The sequence below is a fragment of the Ursus americanus genome, chromosome 21 (assembly GCF_024610735.1).
Source record: "Ursus americanus isolate L20-20 chromosome 21, mUrsAme1.1.p, whole genome shotgun sequence".
NCBI classification, from domain to species: domain Eukaryota; kingdom Metazoa; phylum Chordata; class Mammalia; order Carnivora; family Ursidae; genus Ursus; species Ursus americanus.
Genome location: NC_142147.1, coordinates 46,584,936 through 46,605,191, shown reverse-complemented (window position 1 = coordinate 46,605,191; position 20,256 = coordinate 46,584,936). Strand labels below are relative to the sequence as shown.

The 20,256-nt window shown below is 54.3% G+C and overlaps 1 protein-coding gene across 1 annotated transcript; it reads left to right on the top strand.

Moving 5' to 3' along the window:
• Positions 1 to 5,594: 5,594 nt before the first annotated feature.
• On the top strand, positions 5,595 to 19,378 carry CADM4 (cell adhesion molecule 4). Its single transcript, XM_045773020.2, has 9 exons — positions 5,595 to 5,714; positions 14,503 to 14,649; positions 14,937 to 15,089; positions 15,343 to 15,477; positions 15,851 to 16,015; positions 16,152 to 16,242; positions 16,653 to 16,825; positions 17,656 to 17,784; positions 18,331 to 19,378. The coding sequence occupies exons 1-9, from the start codon at positions 5,651 to 5,653 to the stop codon at positions 18,438 to 18,440; spliced, it is 1,167 nt and encodes a 388-aa protein (XP_045628976.1). The 5' UTR covers positions 5,595 to 5,650; the 3' UTR covers positions 18,441 to 19,378.
• Positions 19,379 to 20,256: the final 878 nt, after the last annotated feature.

Sequence of the window (20,256 nt, the reverse complement as noted above, 5' to 3'; positions counted from 1 at the left end):
AAAACTGGTTAGGGCTGTATCTGTCATGATGCCCTACAGCAGAGATGAGGCCAAGATAGCACTTCCTGAGCTGCTCTACAATTAAAATTGAGGGTAGTTTCCCCTTTGCCATAATTGCCTCCCACAGAGGTTGGAGGCTAGGTTTACAACCTACCACGATGCCCTCCAGCAGACACTGGAGGCTAGGAATACATTTCCCATGATGCCTTACAGCAGGAATGGAGGCTAGGACTTCATCTCCCATGAGACCCCATGGCAGAGATCTGGGGCTAGGATTACATCTCCCAGCATGCCCCCCGGTGAGGATCAGAGGTTTGAAATACATGTCTGACGATGTCTTACAGCAGATATTGAGGCTCAGGGTACATTTCTCATAATGTTCTACACCAGAGCTTGTGATCAGGACCTCATCGTTAATGGCTCCCAAGTTTTTGTTCAGGGATTTCGGTTGCAAGAAATAAAATCCATTTAAGCTGACTTAAGCAAAACGACAACGTTATTGGAGGTTTAGAATCCAAGCAAGAGCTAGGTCTCTGGGCCTCACCAGGGACAAGAAACAGAATTGAAAAGCTGTGTGAAATCAAGGTTGTCTCCCTTTTGCAGAATCTCTCTCTCTGTGTGTGTCTCTGTCTGTCTCTCTCTTTCTCCCTCAGAATGTATGGTTTCCCTCGTGGGCTTCCACTTTATTTTTCTGTCTCCCCACAGACTGACTGCCTTTGCTTCACACAGAGTAGCCAAATATGCCCTTGAAATGTCAAGTCCCAAGAACTCCTTGTGTCCCGGTTCTAAAACTCGAGCTAGCAGACAGACTCTGGCGGGGTCTAGTTGGGGTCAGACCTCTGCCTTGGACCCTCTCTGCTACAGCCAGGGAAGTTCACAGCTAAGTCGGGGAGCTGGTACAGTTGTTTGGGTCCTGAACAGGCCTCCACTGCTCCTGCAGCTCTCATGGTATGTGGCCCACTCAGCCAGAGCTGGGAAAGTGACCTCCGTGAGAGGGATCCTACCACAAGGTCGGGCGACCAACTGAAAATGTGAACTGTCACTTGGAGTGTTTTAATCTGAAAGCAGGGCTGCCTCCCTATGTTCTATATGAATCAGAGGGAACACAGAGGCCAGGGATGTATGCAACAGGACACCCAACTCAAAATGGTTGAAACAAAGAAGAAATTGATGGTCTAAATGACAAGAGATCATGAGCTAGGGCAGTTCCTGAGTTGACTAATTCAATGTTTTCCGCTATGTCCTAAAGGATCCATTCAGGCTTGTCCACCTCATGGCCCCAAGATGGCCACTGCAATTCCAGACATCACACCCACATTTAGAGGCAATAACAAAAGGCCATCTCTTCTTGGGTCTCTTTAAAACAAAGAGAGCTTAAGCCAACACTTCCAAGCCGACTTGCCCTCACATTTTATTGCCTGATTTGTTTCATACACCTATGCCTACAACAATCCCTGGAAGGGGGCATGGAACCACGATATTGAGCAAAATATATTCAGACCCCACTCCTGAGGCTTCTCTCACATCATCTGGCTACTAAAGAAAGGTAGATGCTTAAACGAAATCAGGATTCTCTTAAAAAGGGAAAAGGCGGGGGGGGGGGTGCCTGGGTGGTGTAGTCAGTTAAGCGTCTGACTCCTGGTTTCAGCTCAGGGCCCGATCTCAGGGTCGTGAAATCAAGCCCCACATTGGGCTAGCGCTCAAAGCAGAGTCTGCTTCAGATTCTCTCTCCCTCTCCCTCTGCCCCTCCTGCTCATGCTCTCTCTCTCTCTCTCTCTCTCTCGCTCTCGCTCTCGCTCTCTCAAATAAACAAATAGGGACGCCTGGGTGGCTCAGTCAGTTAAGAGTCTGCCTTCAGCTCAGGTCATGATCTCGGGTCCTGGGATCAAGTTCCACATCGGGCTCCCTGCTCAGCGGGGAGTCTGCTTCTCCCTCTCCCTCGGCTGGTGCTCTCTCTCTATCCATCTCTCAAATAAATAAATAAGCTTTTTTAAAAAATAAAATAAATTAATCTTAAAAAAAAAGGAAAAAGGAGAGGAATGTGTATTAGGAAAAAAACCCCACCCAGTCGGAAGATGGAAAGACCCAGTTCTTCGCACTGTCTCTTTCTTCTGTGCATCTCCTTTACCCTCACTGCCACACTCACAACACTTCTGGTCACCAGATGTGGGGGAGTTTTTCCACACCCAGCAATTCTCTGTGACATGGGCTGGGTGTCCTACAACTAGACTCAACTCTGACACGATCTACCTGGAGATGACGTCAGATCCCACAGGCGAAGGGCTCAGTCCCACAAGCACACTCCTCTCCCCATTCTGATGCCAATCACAAGTGCAGGCTGTCACCTGTACTTGTGACCCACCGGTTAAAAATCAGAGGTTCCTGTGGCCCCTGCTTTGGGTTGGATTAATTTGCTAGGGTGGCTCACAGAACTCAGGGAAACAGTTTGCTTACATTTACCAGTTTATTATAGAAGAATACGACAAAGGATATGGATGGACATCCAGACAGAAGTGCGGCGGAGGGCAAGGTATGTGGGAAGGGGTGTGGAGCTTCTCCAAGGGGGAGCACTTTCCCAGCACCTTCACAGGCTCAACAACCTGGAAGCCCCCCAAGCCTTGTAACTTTTGCAATTTTACGGAGGCTTCGTCCCATAGGCATAATTATTCTCTAACTCCATTGTCCACCCTTCTCCCTTCTCAAGAGAATGGGGGGCAGGGCTGAAAATGCCAAGCTTCTCATCACGGCTTGCTCCTTCTGGTGACCAGCTGTCATCTAGGAGCCGGCCAGAAGCCCACCCAGAGTCATCTCATTAAAATAAAAGACACTCCTATCACCCAGGAGATTATATGGATTTCAGGAGCTCTGTGCCAGGACCAAGGGGCAGAGATCAAATATAAATTTCTAGTATTTCGGGGCGCCTGGGTGGCTCAGTTGTTAAGCATCTGCCTTCGGCTCAGGGCGTGATCCCGGAGTTCTGGGATCGAGCCCCACGTCAGGCTCTTCCACTGGGAGCCTGCTTCTTCCTCTCCCACTCCCCCTGCTTGTGTTCCCTCTCTTGCTGGCTGTCTCTCTCTAACAAATAAATTAAAAAAATCTTTAAATTTCTAGTATTTCTCAGAATGATATTGAGTAAACAACTAATGAAGTCTGCACTATCCCATCACTTTAAAAATTCAAGAATGGTCAACTTATGATGTGCCCATCCCACCCCCCCATAGCAGGCCCAGCAGTGGGCTCCCCAATATCATTTCTGTTTAAAAGAGCTGATTTCAGGGGCGCCTGGGTAGCGCAGTCGTTAAAGCGTCTGCCTTCGGCTCAGGGCGTGATCCTGGCGATCCGGGATCGAGTCCCACGTCAGGCTCTTCCGCTGTGAGCCTGCTTCTTCCTCTCCCACTCCCCCTGCTGTGTTCCCTCTCTCGCTGGCTGTCTCTCTGTCACATAAATAAATAAAATCTTTGAAAAAAAAAAAAAAAAAAAAAAAAGAGCTGATTTCACCTCTCACCTGAGGGTGGGGGAAGCCTGTGGTTTAGGTCTAATTTAATCAGCATAATCTCATCTCCTGGCCATCCACATTGGTTCAGTGATAGGCAGGTGGCATCATCTGGGCCAACGAAACTCAATGGAAGGTTCTAGAAGCTTCTGGGGGGAGTTATTTCCCCACTCTGCTGAAGGAGCTTCTTAAAGCTTCTGCTCCCCTTTTCTTTCTTCTCCCCTCAGTCTCCTTCAGTCTGGCTCTCTCCATCTGTCTTGCCTTTTTCTCTCTGCCCCCCTCCAGATGAGAAGGAAAGGTGTGGCCCCAGGCATACTTGCCAGACATCTTGCAACATGAGGGCAGCCATTTACCGTTAGGACAGAGAAACAGACAGGCCATGCTGACACTTTTTTATATGTGACCCAATTCTCTTTCTCTTAAGCCACTTGGGTTGGATTTGCTGTCACCCACATGAAAACTCTAATGGTTAAAGTACCCTGGTGTAGGACGGGATGGGGACAGGATCACCAGTCTCCTGGTGTCCTCCGAAGGGAGAAATGGTGGGTCCCAAAGAGGGCAGAGAAGAAGCAAACCAACGCCCCCCAGGGTGCTTTCAGCTGGAGCAGGAGACATTGGTTAGAGCCATGGACAACGGGACCTATAGGTTCTTGGGGGAAAGACAACTATTAGCTACCTATGCCCTAACCCAGTATCCCACATCCAGGTCAGACACCTCTCTTCCACCTATCCTAAGACAGAAAATGTGAGGCCTCTTTCCCTGGTTTACAGAAGAGTAAACTGAGAATGGAAAAGGAAAGGAGTTGCTTGGAGCTGCGATCTTGGGGACACAGAGGTTGATGGGAGATTTGGTTCCAAGGACAGTGAAGATCCTAGAGGTCCTAAGAACTTGGGGGTTGATGGGAGTTTGGGTCCCAAAGACAGACAGGATGCTGGGAGCTGGACACTGAGGACAGAAAGGGTATGTGGAGTTGAAGTCCCCTGGTGGGCCTGGATGTAGACTATTTTGGTAGTGACGGACATAAAGAGCAAGAATTTTCATAGTCGGCATATCTCAGTTTCCCTGATTGTCAAAAGGGCATGGGAGAGGTTGAGATCTCCTGCCTTCCATGGTTTCTCACTCTTCCTGGGTCCTAAGGGTGATAAACTTGGACCAGGTCTACAAGGTCCCAGAGAAGGGGGCTCAGAGAGACCTGCTCCCCAGGAGGGAGAAGGGACCCAAGTCTGGAGGAGTGAGGCAGCAACAGTGATGGGAGAGACATGGGAAGGGCACACAGAGAGTGGGGGACACAAAGAGACTGGGGCAGGAAGACCAGGGAAGCGGGATGGGGAAGCTGGTCGCTAGGGCCTGCCTGGCATCCACAGGAGCCTCTCCCTCTCTGGGGCTCAGAACTCAGGCTTCCTTCCATTTGGTTCACTTCCAGGGGCCCCTTTTGGGAGAATGATGCATAATGTGGAAACACTGGATTCCCGGGTCTGGAAGGGTGGGGCCTGACCCCAGCCCCACCCAGCCCTGCCCTGGGAGTTCTTGGGCCTGCCCAGACATCACTCCGCTGCCTTCCCGGATCGGATCTCGAGGTGGCTCAGTTCACAACCTGTCATGTGACACCTTCACCTTCACTCACCTGTCCACAGAACACCTCTCACACTCACCTTTCCTACAAAACACTCTTCCACCCTCAATGCTCACACCCTCACACAACACTCCCCTCCGCATACACCCAAACCTTCACACACACCCCTCACAGTTACCTTCCCCTCACCCCTTCCCCTCACACAACACCTGCACCTTCCGCGCACCCTTCCACCAACACCCTCACACTCACCTCTTCACCCATTACCCACAACCTCTGCCCTCACCCAGCACCCCCCCATTCTCCGGCAGCCCCTGCACGCCCCCCCACCTCTCCCCAGCTCTTGGGGGTCGCACCCCCACCATTCCCCCTCCATCGTCTCGTGGCCCCCAGGTCTCCCGCCCCCGGCGTCCCGGCCTGGGCCCCGCCCCGGCCTGGGCCCCTCCCCGGCCCCGGCGCCCCGCCCCCGGGCGGGCAGGGGGCGGGGCTCGGGGGCGGGGCGGGCGGCGCGGGCGGTGCAGGTGCCGGGCCGGGAGCGAGCGGCGGCGGCGGCGGCGGCGGCGGCGGCGGCGGCGGCGGCACCATGGGCCGGGCCCGGCGCTTCCAGTGGCCGCTGCTGCTGCTGTGGGCGGCCGCGGCGGGGCCAGGTAGGGTCGGGGGCCGGGGTCGGCCGGCCGGGCCGGGGCGGGGGGAGCGCTGCGGTGACAGCCCGGTTGCCGCGGGGCCGCAGAGGCCGAACAATGCGCACGGGGCCGGGCTGGGCCCCCTCCCCGGGACAAAGCGCAGCGCGGGCCGGGAGCCGGGAGCCGCGAGCGGGGGAGGGGGGCGCGGGCCCCGGCCGCTGTGCCGCAGCCCCCCCACCCTGCACAGGCCCTGATCCCGGCGGGGACAAAGGGACCGAGACCACCCCCCCCCCACACACAAGCCCGCCTTCTCCGGGCCGGTCCCGCTGTCCTTCTGTCCGGTCTCTGCGTCCCTCTGTCCTCCTGTCTCTGAGTCCCTCAGTCTCTCTACTTGTCCCCCTACCCTTGTCCTCTGTCCCTCAGTCTGGAAGTCCTGTCCCCCTGTCTGCCCCCCTTTCTCTTTCCCTCTTGTCCCCCACCTCTCGATCCTGTCTTTGTCCCCCACCTCTGTCCCTTGGTCTCTGTCCCTTTTTACTGGGTCACTCTGTCCCCCCAGCATCCTCTCTATTCCCCCTTCTCTGTCCCTCTGTATTTCTACCCTCCCTCTCTGCCCCCATTCTCCCTCTCTGTCCCTGTCTCGCTGTCACCCTTGTTTCTCTGTCCCTTTTTCTCTGTCCCCCATCTGTCCCATCCCCTTGTCTCTGTCTCCTATCTTTCCTGACTGTTTCCCTAGCCCCCTCTGTCACCTCTCTTCCTCATTCCCCCCACCATTTATCCCCCCCACTCTGTCCCAGGGTGTCCCTGTCCCCTGTCTCTCTGCCTCCCCTCTCTACCCTTACAACCTCCCCCATCTCCATCCTTCATTCCTCCATCCCTTCATCCCTCTGTGCCCCTGGAGAGGAATTGAGTCAGACAGGGCACCCTGAAGGGCCTTGGAGGGAAATGTGTGTGTATGTGTATGTGTGTGGGGAAGTGTGTGAGGAACCTTGGCATGTGGGCACACACGTGGATTCAGCAAATGCCTCGCAAACGCTGCCCCTCCCCAACCATTCACACACCCAGGCCATAACTTCCAGAGAAGCCCCCCTCCAGGACATCCAGGGAGCCGTCCCCATAGCCTCATCACACTCTGTGAAAAGCCGGAGACCTCCAGGAGAGGGTGACCCTGAGGCTGGGGACAAGGTCAGGAAACGTCACCCACACACACACTCTCACACCCCGTGTGCCTCGAACCTACCACAGGTCACCCCCTCCCCAGTGGGGAAGGCTGCTCTTAGGAGTGGAGGACTGGGAAGCGGCCGGCAGAAGGACGGGAAGCTGTGTAGAGATTTGGGAGAGACGTGTAGCCAGATGGCACAGGGCTGGGGGCCTGGGTTTATTTAAATCCCGCCCCCTGCCATTTGCCCCAGTGGTGGATGTCAACCGCCCTCCTGTCTCTGGGCCTCAGTTCCCCTTTCTGTAAAGTGAGGATGTTGAACTCAGTGACCTGAAAGGGAACTCCAGCTCAGATCTCCCAAGGGGTTTCTGGCAAGTTGGGTGCAGTTACAACGTGCCCCCCTCCCCGCCCCGCTCCGCCCCTGCAGGGTTTGAGGCAGGCGAAGGGCAAAGCTGACCTCTCGCCCTGCACCTTGCTTTATTCTACAGTCTTCTGCCATTGCTCAGAACTTTCAGTTCTTCCTTTCTTTGCAGCAGACATGCCACAATTTTCCAGACGAGCGCTTTGGTACCATAACTACCTTGCCATTCAGTTTTATTTTTCCTTCTTTCTTCTTTAGGCCCCAAAACCAGGTTCATAGAATCCTAGAACCAACGAGTCCAGTAAACAAAGAACTTGAGGGTATCTTAAAACATTGACATCTTCAGGATCCTAGAATCCCAAAGTCTTTAGAATCTTGATACCTTTAAAATTCTAGAACCTTGATAGTGTTAGGATTCTAGCCTCTTGACATCTTTAAAATTCTGAGATCTTGACCTCTGGGAGATCCTGAATCTTGACACCTCTGACATCTAGAATCTTGACAGCTTAGACTGTCACGGGATGGCTTCTCAGAATCAGAAGGTGGACTAAGACGACTGCCTACCCAGCCCAAGAATCTTTTCTCCAGCATTCCTGGGAGGTAGCTCGATAGGCTTGTTTCATTTTAAAGTCACTGCTTCCTGGCACCCTAATCCCTTCTGTAAACTTTCTCTAAATTAAGCGCATAGGGCTTTACAAGTTGGGAGAGAGCTGGGTGTCATGGGGAGCCCTCTGGACTGGGAGCTGAGGGACCAGGCCTCTCTGGTGTAATTTTATGCCAGCCCCTGTCACTCCCTGAGCCTTGCTTTCCCCTTCTGTACAGCATGCATCAGGGAGCTGGAGCACACGGTGTCAGAGGCCCTGTCTGCTTTCCTTCTCATTGGATATTTCTGAATGACCTTGGCCACCAGATCTTAGGGGTTGCCCATGGTCCCCACCTCATCTTCCTCTTCATCACCCCCTTCCTCCCTCTCCTTGGCCAGCCAGCAGGAATGGAGACGGAGATGGGGTCGCTTTGTGCCCTTTCAAAAGCGAATTCTCTCCTTCCTGGCTTACACATCTGCCAAGAATACCGGAGAAGGATGATGAGATTTATGCCAAAGGAAAGAAGGGCCCAGGGTGGGCAGGCAAGAGGAAGTGAGAAAGAGGGAGATACATTGCCTGGTCGGATGCACGCAGGCAGAACCAGAGACCCACAGGCCAGGGATTGGATAGAACTGAAAGGAGCAGAGGAGACAGATATCAAGATACAAAGACAAGACCGAGAGACTGTTAAGAGTTAGGGGGCTTTGTAGAAGCGGGGGGGGGGGGGGGGCTTGTTGATCCCAAATGTTTTCCTCCCAAGTGATTCACTTTTCCCTGCTAAAGTTCTGACAGACCACTCTGAGAGCAGGGGGGACCTTCCCCCCAATATGAGTCACCCCAGGGTGCAGGTCTTGGGAGGTTTCTGTCACTGACCCCCACCCACCCATGAGCCAGATGCCTGAGTCCCCAGAGCAGGGGTCAGGTTCTGCAATGGATTCCAAGACCTTAGACACAGCAGGGCTGGGGCCTGGGGTGGGTTAATGTCGTGCGAGCCTGGCCTGTCCCCGTCTTGGGGAACACAAAGGCAGCTTTCTCTCTCTGGGTGGGGGAGGTGAGGGGGGGCCTGGAGACAGTCAGACTTGCCAGCGCCCAATGGCCTGTGGCACCAAGACCCAAGCACCCACTGGTTCCTGCCAGGGCAGACCCAGGCCCATACCAGGCCCACAGGTCCTCTGGGAACCAGGCACCAAGGCTCCTCTGCAGGCACTCAGTGGGGCAAGAGGGCAGTGTCAGAGCCTGGCCTCTCCTGGGAGGGGTGAATAGGGGGCACTGGGGGTGGAGGATAGGACAGTGAGCGCTCAGTGCAGGCTTGCACCCTTCCCGGAGGGAGCAAGAATTCCCCCATGATCCCACACCCAGGGGGAACCTCCCACCCCCTGGCTGGGCCTGAGGCCCAGAATCTAGGGAGTTCCGAATATCCCAGGAACGTGGGGGCCACAGGGGGCACTTTGTGTCTGAGGCTGCTGACTCACCCCTACGCCCCCACCTGATGCTTGGTCCCCAGATAGGAGGGGGACAGGGGGCTGGGGAAAGGCAGGACTGTGGTTCTGAGGGTTGGGGACCAGGGACCAGGAGTCAAGTTTCCGGGAGAGGAGGAGGCTGGGGGCCAGGACTCCTGGGCCTGAGGGAGGAGGGGCTGGGGTTTTAGACTCCCGGGTCTGAGGTAAAAGGCTAAGGGTCCTGGACATGTGTGTGTGTGGAGGGGGAGCTGGGGGCTTGGACTTCTGCGTCTAAGGGGAGAAGAGGGCTGAGGGTCCATACTCCTAGGAATGGAGGTACAGACTACTGAGTCCTGGGAGAGGAAGGGGCTGGGGGTCCCACTCTAGGTTTCCGAGGGAGGAGGGGCTGGGACCCTGATGCCTAGGTCCTGCGAATACAGGCGCCTTCACAAGGCTGAGCTGGGGAAGAATTGATGCTTTGTGCTAGGATGTTCGGACTCCGCCATTGATGGGGGGCTGAGGGGGGGTTCATTCAGGACGCAGGGATGTACCACCTCCCTAGGGGAGGAAGTGGGGGAAGGAGGCATGAAGCCATGAGCCCCCTGGGGAGCGGATACAGAGGGGCTGGCTGTGACCTTCCCGGAACCATGACCTTGAGACTCCCTTGGGTATTCGCTGACTCAGGACCCAGGAAGTGCTCCCCCCACCCTGTGTAGTCTCCGTGGAAACATCCAGCAGCTGTGTACTCTGGACCCCTGGCTCCTGGGTCCTGAAGGAGGAGGGGGCTGGAAGCCCAGACTCCTGGGTTTGAAGGGGGAGAAGCCTGGGGCTCAGGACTTCTGGGTTGAAAGAGTAGGAGGAGGCTAAGAACCCAGACTCCTGGATCCTGATTGGAGAAGGGGGCTAGGAGCCTGGATCGTGGATCCTGGGAGAAGAGGCAATTGGGGGCTGGAATCCTGGGTCTAAGGGTGGAGAGAGGGCTGGATTCTGGGTCTCTACATATCACCTGCTCAGCCACTCTTTCCCAAGCCCTCCCCAGTCCCTTTTTCCAGGCACCATCCCCATGACGACTCCAGGCTGTCAACACAGTTTAAAGGGCCAGTGCCCCAGTCCCAAAAGCTTAGCCCTCTCAGACCAGAAAGTCCCGCCTCCCCACCCCCCAACCCCCCAACTCCAAAACAAAAGCTCCTGGGACATTAATATTCCAGGCACAGACACTCTTGGTTACTACTCCTCAGGAGGGGGAGGGAACAAGACAAAAGCCCCCCACCCTCACCCCATGCGCACCCTCAAGCAGAAAGCAGAGGAATAATTGGGGGTGGGGGGCAGATGCAGAGGTCCTGATGGCTCCCCCGGAGATGTTGAGTTTCTACCACTGACTTGCTTGGCACCCCTGAGCCTCATTCTCCACATCTGTAAAATGGGGGCCTAGCACTGGGTTAACCCTGAGGTCCAGGATCCATGGATAGGCTTCAGGATGGTTTTGGTTTGTTTGATTGTTTGTTTGTTTGTTTGTTTGTTTGTTTGTTTGTTTGAAGCACCAGAATGTGCAGGCAGGCCAGTTTTCATGTGCATGGGCATGTTTCCGGACTTGTAATAACAGCAGCTTTGCAGGAAGGGCTCCCCGAGTTTCGGGCACTGGTATCATCCCCGTTTTACATAGAGGGCATCAGAAAAGTCACACCACTTGCCCAAGGTCACAAAGATGGCCAGTGGTCCAGCTGGGATCAAACCAGGTGTTTAGGAGGAGAATGATGATGTCACAAAGCCGTCATCGTGAGGCGGAAATGAAATCCTACCTGACACAAGCTATTCATTCGTCAATCTCCCAGACATGGACCAAGTCCCAGGCACCCTTCTAGGCACTAGGGGTGCAGTAGTAAAACCAAGGGATGACATCCCCTGACTCCATGGGGTGTATATTCTAGTGATAGGGGACAAACACAATAAACAAGTAAGCAAATTAAAAAATGACTTCAGGGACATTTCTGTAGAAGGAACAGAACCAATGGCGATGACAGAGAAAGGGTTCTGGAGGTTGAGGGACGGGGTGTGAGTGGAGGTCTCTCTGAGGAGGTGTGGATGTGAGCAGAGACCCGACTGAGAGCAGGAGGGAGGCAGTCGTGGGAAGATCAAGGGCGAAGAACATTCCAGGCAGAGGCAAGTGCAAGGGCCCTGAGGTGGCCTTATGCTCGGTGAGTCTGAAGAACATCAAGGTCAATGAGCCTGGAGTGAAGGGAGCAGGGGGAGAGTGATTGGAACTGCGGTCAGGGAGGGGCTGGGCCACACAGCACCTTGGAGGCCCAGGGAAGGAGGCCAGATATTATTCTCAGTGTCATGGGTAGCTTTCAGAGCGTTTTAAGCAGAGAGCTGCCTTGATCTGATTTACCTTCTTGAAAAATCCATCTGGCTGCTGTGTGGAGAATGGCCTGAGGGGAGGCAGGCATGGAAGCAGGGAGCCCCGTGAGTAGCTCTTGAAGGTCAAGGTAAGAGATGGTGTCATCGGACTAGGGTGGCAGTAGAGGAGGTAAAACAAAGATGAGTTGATTTGGGATATGCTCTAGAGGTAGATGGATAGATCTTGCTGATGGCATGGATGTGAGAGTGAGGGAAAGGTTTTTGGCCTGAGCAACTGGGATGGATGGTTGTGCTTTTTAATGAGATTGAGAAAACATGGGGAGGAAAATATCTGGGGCCAGGATTGGACATGTTAAGCTTGATATTTCAGGAGGTGATAAATTAACCCCTAATAGTGGCTTAAATACACAAAGCATGATAGTCAAACTTAAGATGAGTCCAGAAGTAGGCATCCAGGGCTTTTGAGGCAGCACCACGTCATCACCGGAGACTCAGGCACCTTCCAGCTCTTAGTTCCACCATCCTTACTGCCCTTGTCCTCTTGTCAAAATGGCTGCCAGAACTCCAGGCATCACATCCTAGTTCCAGGCAGCATAAAGGTGACCTGGAAGAAAAAGGACTTGTCCCCTTTCTTTAGGAAGTCGTCCCAAAATTACCACATGAGTTATCAGAGAATTACTTTCCTTATATCATATCGGACAAAACTTTATCACATAGCCTCACTTAGCTGCAAGGGAGTCTGGGAACTATCTTTTTCTGCTGGACATAGGGCATCCATAAATACAATCAGGGTTCTTTTACTAAGAAGAAAAGAAGAATTATGGATGCTGGGTAGAAAGCTGGCTGTCTCTGCCTCCATCCTCCAGAATTAATCTTTTCTACCGCTCGGCATCCAAATCAGGTTACCCAGCCCTCTTACAGGGAACATAAGGCTTCTGATGGGCTATTACAGTGATTTGTGTCTACCTCCCTGTAAATCTGGAAGGCCTTCCAGGGCAGGGACCTCATCTGACTCATCTCTGGGCACCCAGCCCCTAAACACCTACCTACCACTCAGGAAACACTCGAATGAATGGAACAGAATGTAAGAGACACGAAGCTGTAGTTATCCCACATTTAAAGGTAAATAACCCCATCTGATCATGGCACTACTCTTGTTTAAACACCTCCCGCCACTGACCTTCAGGATAAAAGCTCATCTCCTAGCTTGGCGTTTGTGGCCCTTCACTAGCACATCCCACAACCCCTCCTGCACTCAGTTCCTTCCACTCAGACAGCCAGGAGGAGATGTGGAAGCGAACTCTGGAATTAGAGAGACGCTCTGGAGGCAGATCCCGCCCCCCACCCCTCTGACTACTACCTTGAGCAAGTCATTTTCTCTCTCTGGACCAATTTTCCCATCTCTAAAATGGGAATTACAAAAGCATGGGACTGATGCTTGTGCCTAATTTATTCGGGTATTGTGATGACGAGATGGAAATTGTATAGCTGATACCCTCATCACAGAGCCTGGCACCGCAAGTGCCTAATAAACACTAGCTACCATGATGTGGTTATGTTATTTTGAAGATGACCGTGGCAATGATGATGGCGATGCTGATGCTGATTAATCCCAGCTCTGAGCTTTACTCTGGGCTGCTGCTTCTGCTGCAAATACCCCCTTCCTAATCCCCTACCTTGCTTCTCTGTTGGGTTAATCAGGGTAGGTTAACTGCAATAACATGAGCCCTGAAATCTCAACGGCTTAACAAAAAAGTGAATTTCTCATTCGTGTCACAGTACTGTGCAGGCAGGTCGCAGGGAACAGTCAGTCAGGGTCCCAGTCTTCTTCGAGCTTATGATTCTGTCCTCCTAAGGCTCCTTGGGGTACTCTCCATTCAGCAAGAAGGATTTCGAGTGACAGGAGACAAGCTGGAAGGGGTGTCTCTCTGTTGCACCTACATCCCGTTGGCCAGAAATCAGTCACATGCCCCCAACTAAGTACAAGGGATCCTAGGAAATGTAGCCCAATCGCGTGTCATACCAGTTAACTTTAGTGGTGTAACAGACCTTCCAAATCGTGGTAGCTTGAAACAACAGTCGTGTTATTTGCTCATGATTCTGGGAGTCCTGAATTGGTCGGGCAGTTCTTCTCTTGGTCTCAGCTGGAGTCACTCATGTGGCTGCAGTCACCTGGGGCTGGAGGGGTCAGGATGGCCCCACTCACATGACTGGCAGTTGGAGCTGGCTCCTGGCTGGGCTTCTCTCTCCATGTCCCTTGCCCTCAGGAAAGCTAGTCTGTTTTCACCCGATGTTCTCAGGACAGCAAGAGGGCATGAATGGAAACTGCAAGGCTTGGGCTCCAGAACTCATACAATATCACTTTTAGGAAATTCTGTTGGCCAAAGTAAGTCACGGAGCCTGCTTAGATTCGCAGGGCTGGAGGGCCTCCTTAATAAGAGGAGGAGCGAAGTCAACTTACAAAGGACATGCACAGCAATGGGAAGAATATTGTGGCCATCTTTGTAGACAAACTACAACGTGTGCGCAGGTGTGAAAGATGGGATTTGGTGAGCACATAGCAGCTTCCCACATCTCGTGATCTCCTGCTCACTCTAAGATCTAGAGCCAGTGGAGCTTCCTTCCAGAACCTTCTCTGATCACCCATCTCCCTAGGCAGCCTCAGTCTCTCCCTTTCCTCTGGGCTCCCAGTGTGCCCTGTGCTGCCCCCATTAAAGCACATACCACTGGCTCTTGACTGCAGACCCTCTGGAGCAGGTTTTCTCCATCTCCCAGAGTCCAGCCCTCAGGAAATGTTGGATGCAGTGAACTGAGGGGAAAGAAAGAGTTTGGAGGTTTGGATGGGAGAGGAACAGAGGGAGAGAGAAAAGAATGAATTGTAGCCCTCAACGAGTTTCTCTGTCTACTGGTCCAGGTGCTGGACAGGAAGTACAGACAGAGAACGTGACTGTGGCTGAGGGAGGGGTGGCCGAAATAACCTGCCGTCTGCACCAGTATGATGGGTCCATAGTTGTCATTCAGAACCCAGCGCGGCAGACCCTCTTCTTCAACGGCACCCGCGGTGAGTGCTGGGGAATCCTGACCCCTGTGTCCTGAAAGAGGGCAGAGCAGAGAGTGTGGACTCTTGGGTCCTGACAGAGCATGGGGCTAGGGGTCTGGACTCCTGGTCCTGTGGGCAGGAGGGCCTGAATCATTCTGGGTCCGCAAGGGAGTAACTAGGTGGGCCCCTTAGACTATGGCCAGCTGGAGAGAGGACGCAGAGCGCAGGTCTCTAAGCTACTGGAGGAAGGGCGGGACCCCTGAGGCCAGGATTCCCCAGCTTCATCCCTTCCCGTTCATTCTGTCTAGCCCTGAAGGACGAGCGTTTCCAGCTTGAGGAGTTCTCCCCCCGCCGCGTGCGGATCCGGCTCTCAGATGCCCGCCTGGAGGACGAGGGGGGCTACTTCTGCCAGCTCTACACGGAGGATACCCACCACCAGATTGCCACGCTTACTGTATTGGGTAACTCCTCCCCCTCCTCAGACTCATCCCCTCCTCCTTTCTCCTCTGCTTATCTCTTATCCTGAGACTTGATTTTTTAACCTGGTTGTTTTTTAACCTCCTGGATACCCGGCCCCAGTAAACACGGCTGGTCTTCCTGACCTCTAGCCTGTGTTTGACCTCTGCCACCCGGGACCCTTGTTCACCTAGTTACTTTGAGTCCACCTTGGTGCCTCCGCTGACCGCCCCCCTTACCCCTTCCTCCCTACGGCAGTGGCCCCAGAGAATCCCGTGGTGGAGGTCCGGGAGCAGGCGGTGGAGGGAGGCGAGGTGGAGCTCAGTTGCCTAGTTCCGCGGTCCCGCCCTGCCGCGGTCCTTCGCTGGTACCGCGACCGTAAGGAGCTGAAAGGTACTGCCTGGGGTGGGGGCCGCGGCGGGGCGGGCCGAGAAAGGAGATGCCGGAGAGAGGTGGGACTGAGAGGACAGGGGTTGGAGAAGAGTGCACCGGCGGACCCTGGCCACTCAATACGCCGCGATGGAATGAACAGATAGAGGAGAGGGCGTGGGAGTGAAAGAGGGAGGAGCTTTGGGACGCGGCACCTGGGGCGGTGGGCTTGGTTCGGGGAGGGGCGTGGCTTGGCGGACTGGTAGCCAGGCCTAAGGATGAGGGGCGGAGCTTGGCAAATGACCTGCTTTGGTTTGGGCTGGGGGGCGGGGAGGGTACCCCCTCGGTGGGCGGAGCCAGAACCCTGTTCTGACAGCTTCCCCGCCCCGCCTGGCAGGAGTGAGCAGCGGCCAGGAAAATGGCAAGGTCTGGAGCGTGGCGAGCACAGTGCGGTTTCGTGTGGACCGCAAGGACGACGGCGGTATCGTCATCTGCGAGGCGCAGAACCAGGCGCTACCCTCCGGACACAGCAAGCAGACGCAGTACGTGCTGGACGTGCAGTGTAAGTGCCCGGCGGGCCGGGACGCGGGAGTGGGGGGGACCGAAGGGTCCCAACGCGAGCCGCTTGCCCCCGGGAGGGTTTCCAGCCCCGCGTGATGACCCGGACCACCAATCTCCCATCTCACTTCCGCCTACAGACTCTCCCACGGCCCGGATCCATGCCTCCCAAGCTGTGGTGAGGGAGGGAGACACGCTGGTGCTAACGTGTGCTGTAACGGGGAACCCCAGGTGAGCTCCTGGACCTGAGACTCCTGGGTCCTGTCAAGAAGATCGGGGACCTGGACACCTCTGTCTCGGGAAGGGGGACTGGGAGAACAGAGGGGCCTGGGGCCCGGACTTCTGCGTCCTGAGGGAGGAGGAGTCTGGGGTTTGGACTTGTGGATCTTGAGGAAGGAAGCTGTGGGGCCCTGGACTCCTGGATTCTGACGATGGAACGGGCGGGGGATGGGGCGGGAGGCTGGGATTCTTGAGACTGGTGTTGGGTGGAAGCTGGGCCCGGGTCTGCAGGTTTTATTGGAAGGATAGGGCTAGTAAGGACCCTCTTATTTGGAGATGCTACGTATCTAGATTACTGGGAAGTCAGAATTGGATGTTGGCACCTGTGTCCCTAACTCTCACTATACTTTACTCATGCCCAGGCCAAACCAGATCCGCTGGAACCGCGGGAATGAGTCTTTGCCAGAGCGGGCCGAGGCGGTCGGGGAGACGCTGACGCTGCCAGGCTTGGTATCAGCAGATAATGGCACCTACACTTGCGAGGCGTCGAACAAGCACGGCCACGCGAGGGCGCTCTATGTACTCGTGGTCTACGGTGAGGGCGGGCAGGGGCCGGCCTGGGGGCGGGGCTCAAGGCAGGGGCGGGGCCTCGGCGGAGGTCTCCGGGTGTCGTGGGGGCGGGGCCTTGGGAATGGGCGAGCTGGATTGGATGGTTCAGGACCTGCCGGGGGTGTTTGAGGGGCCTGTGCAAAGGGTGATTCCTTGGGGTCAACAGCCAACAGAATTCCTGGAGTTCTGCGGCCAGATTGACCGTCTGGGTTCACATTGGGCTCTGCAGCGTCCTGTTGCGGGTAACTTTGCTCCTTAGTTTCCTCATCGGTTAAGTGGAAATAAACAATAGCACCTACCTCATAGGGTTGTGAAGATTATATGAGCTAAATATATAAAGCGGTTAGAATGGCCCCTAGCACAGAATAAGTGTTATGTGGTTAGCCCTTATGACAGTGGGGCAGGAATTTTGGAAGTTGTTGGGTCCTAGCTCAGCATTTTAAATACCTGGAGCGTTGTAGACAAGATGGGAAGGGACTTGGACCTGAGGTTCCGTGGGTCACACAAGTCGAAAATAAAGGGATGTGCTGTTTCTGTTCTATGGGGAGTGGGGTGGGAGAAGGAAGTGGGATAGTATTGGCAAAGGGACTCAGGGGCTGGGTCGGGCAGTGTACAAAGCAACACGCACGCATTCTTTGTGGAAGTGGAGCATCAGGAAAGAGTGGAGCCAGGACAAGGGGCCAGGGGTGGCAGTAATTTGAGGGGCGTGGCACGTAAAAGCGCGGTTAAGTGGACTGGCTTAAGAGCTCAGCCGCGATGGGGTCGGGCTGGGACCGTCCTCTGATGACCTGGTCCTGCACCCTGTCTCTCTCGCAGACCCGGGTGCGGTGGTAGAGGCTCAGACGTCGGTGCCCTATGCCATTGTGGGCGGCATCCTGGCGCTACTGGTGTTTCTGATCATATGTGTGCTGGTGGGCATGGTCTGGTGCTCAGTACGGCAGAAGGGTGAGTGGGGGCGGGGCCTGAATTCAGCGAGGGGTGTGGTTGGTTGTGGGATCCGAAGGGGGCGGGGCCCAGAGCCAGGGTTGGAAAGAGGGCGGGCCTGTAGCCGAGGTGATAAGAGGGCGAAACCTAGATCCGGGATTCGAAATCTGGAGGGACCTGAGGCCAAGATTCCGAAAGGGCGGAACTTTCGGTCTCGACTCTAAAAAGAATGAAACGTTTAAGGCGAATTAAGGCCGTGGGTTTAAATAAAACAATTTATCTTCCTAATTGTTGGATTCGTTGGGAGCAGAGCAAGGGGACACCGCCAAGAGAACGGTTAAGGGTGGTCTTCCTGTGAACTTTTGGAGTCTTCCTAATTCTGCTTTTACCTCTTTCTCTGCCCCTGTTTTGCTATCCCCTGGACTTGATTCCCTCTCCCTGTATGTTCCGTTTCTCCCTCTTTCCTCGCCCGGTATGTCTTGTCTGTCTCCATTTTCCTGTATATTTCTGTCCAACTCCTGGGTCCACATATATGTCGTCTCTGCCTGGGGGTCTGTCACCCCTCAGGCTCCTACCTGACCCACGAGGCCAGTGGCCTGGATGAGCAGGGAGAAGCAAGAGAAGCCTTTCTCAATGGCAGCGACGGACACAAGAGGAAAGAAGAATTCTTCATCTGACCCCACCTCCACCCAGGCTTGGTCCTGGTCCTGGGCTGGGGTCCACCCCACTGCCAGCTGCAAAGACATTTACCAGAGTCTGGGATGGTGGGCTTCTCCCCCCACCACTAACACCTCAGACGCTTGGGCAGGGATGGGGGTGTCGGATCCCGGGTCTCTACAAGGGCCAGAAGCAAGGGCCCAGAGTCTGGGCCCCCCAGGGGGCAGGGGCCAAAGGTCCAGACCCCCCAAGTCCAGGGAGGGCGGTAGGGATTGGGTTGGGGGAAGATAACTGGGGGAAGGCCAGGGCCCCTAGGCTGCAGAACCAGGTCTTGTGGGGAGGGGGTCAGATTCTGGGAAGGGTGGGGTGGGCAGGGAAGGGGAACACAGATTTCTTGGGGGTCCCAGACCCCATGCCAGCCATTGTAGGAGTTCCACAGAGCTCTGGGCACCTCTTTGCAAAGCCATGTTTGCACGGTGGGGGTAAGGGTGGGGGGAGGGCATGGAAACAGGGATTCTGTGTCTTTGTGTCATAACTTTGATGGGGGCGGTGAGGGAGACAGCCCCAACCCTTTTCTCCAATCCCCAGGTTCCTGGGCTCCCCTTCCCTCCACCTCCTCCCCCCATATCTGTCCTATCCATATTTGTCTCTCTGTCCACCCACTCCTGGGGGGGCCTTCCCCATCTCTCCTCCAGGCCCTCCAGGGAGAGGGAAAGGAGTTTGGGGGGCTGCGTTGGTCTCTATGGTTTTATATATAATATATTAAAAAAAATTAAAAATCTGTATGAAAATATCAGATTGCACCCCCCTCCCCTCATTCCTGGCTTTTGCCCCCTTTTTTCTTGTAAAAAACAAAAAAACAAAAAAAAACAAAACAAAACACATTTTGTACGGGGAGGGGAACGGGGAGGGGGTTTGGCAATCCCACTAACCACCATTAAACTGAGGAGAGAACAAGTGTCTGGGGTGGCTGTGTGTCTGTCCCTCTGCCCAGAGCTGCACTATGTTGGGAGGGGAACTGAACTAAGGGAAGGAGGAGGGAGAGGAGTAAGATGGTTGCTGGTGGACAGTACAAGCCAGGAGAGCGTCCTTACCTCTTCAAGGGCACCTCTCCTCTTCCAAGAAATGTTTGGGTTTTTTTTTTTCCTGGCCACTCCATCACCAAAAGTCACTGAGTCTTATCTCTTCAGTAGCCACTGAGGTACACCATCCCCAGCCAATGGCCCGGATCCTTCCCTTGGCTTTCCCCCACCCTTGACATCAATTTCCAAAGGACCTTTCAATGACTCACATCTTGCCCTGGCGACACCTGTCTCTGCTCTGCTCAAAACCTTTCCCTAGCTCCTCCTCACCTCGAGGTCCAGTCAACCCCTTTAGCCTGGCATTCCTGACCCCTCATTCATTCAACTAAATTTTAGATGAGTGCTTCTAATTTAAGACTAAAAAATATATTGACCTCTTACACTGTGCCAGGTGCTGCTCAAAGATGTGGAGATGCCATGGTGAATAAAACAGGCAAATGTTAGGTGTTCTAGACGCCTTAGTACTAATCTGAAACTTAATCCTATTCTAGGCACTGAGGACTCAAAGAAAAAGGGTGACTCCATTCTTACCCTCACGAAGCTTCCATGAGGAAAACAAGACTGCAGCAAGGAAGCAAAAAAACTTAAATTTCAGGCTGCCATAAGTACCTTAAGATAGAATGCAGAGAAGGGGGTGTGGGATATGATTAACTTATTATGGAAAACTTCAAACACAGAAGTAGAACAGGACAGTGAAGTCCCATGCACCCTTCACCCCACCTTCCACAATCGCCTTGTGGCCAATCCTGTTTTA

What these genes read in the sequence shown, in the direction of transcription:
- CADM4 (XM_045773020.2), top strand. Translation starts at nt 5,651, where the DNA reads ATGGGCCGGGCCCGGCGCTTCCAGTGGCCGCTGCTGCTGCTGTGGGCG. An exon ending in GTACGTGCTGGACGTGCAGT is followed by an intron (nt 16,016 to 16,151) that starts GTAAGTGCCCGG and finishes TTCCGCCTACAG; the next exon opens with ACTCTCCCACGGCCCGGATC. An exon ending in GCTGTAACGGGGAACCCCAG is followed by an intron (nt 16,243 to 16,652) that starts GTGAGCTCCTGG and finishes ACTCATGCCCAG; the next exon opens with GCCAAACCAGATCCGCTGGA.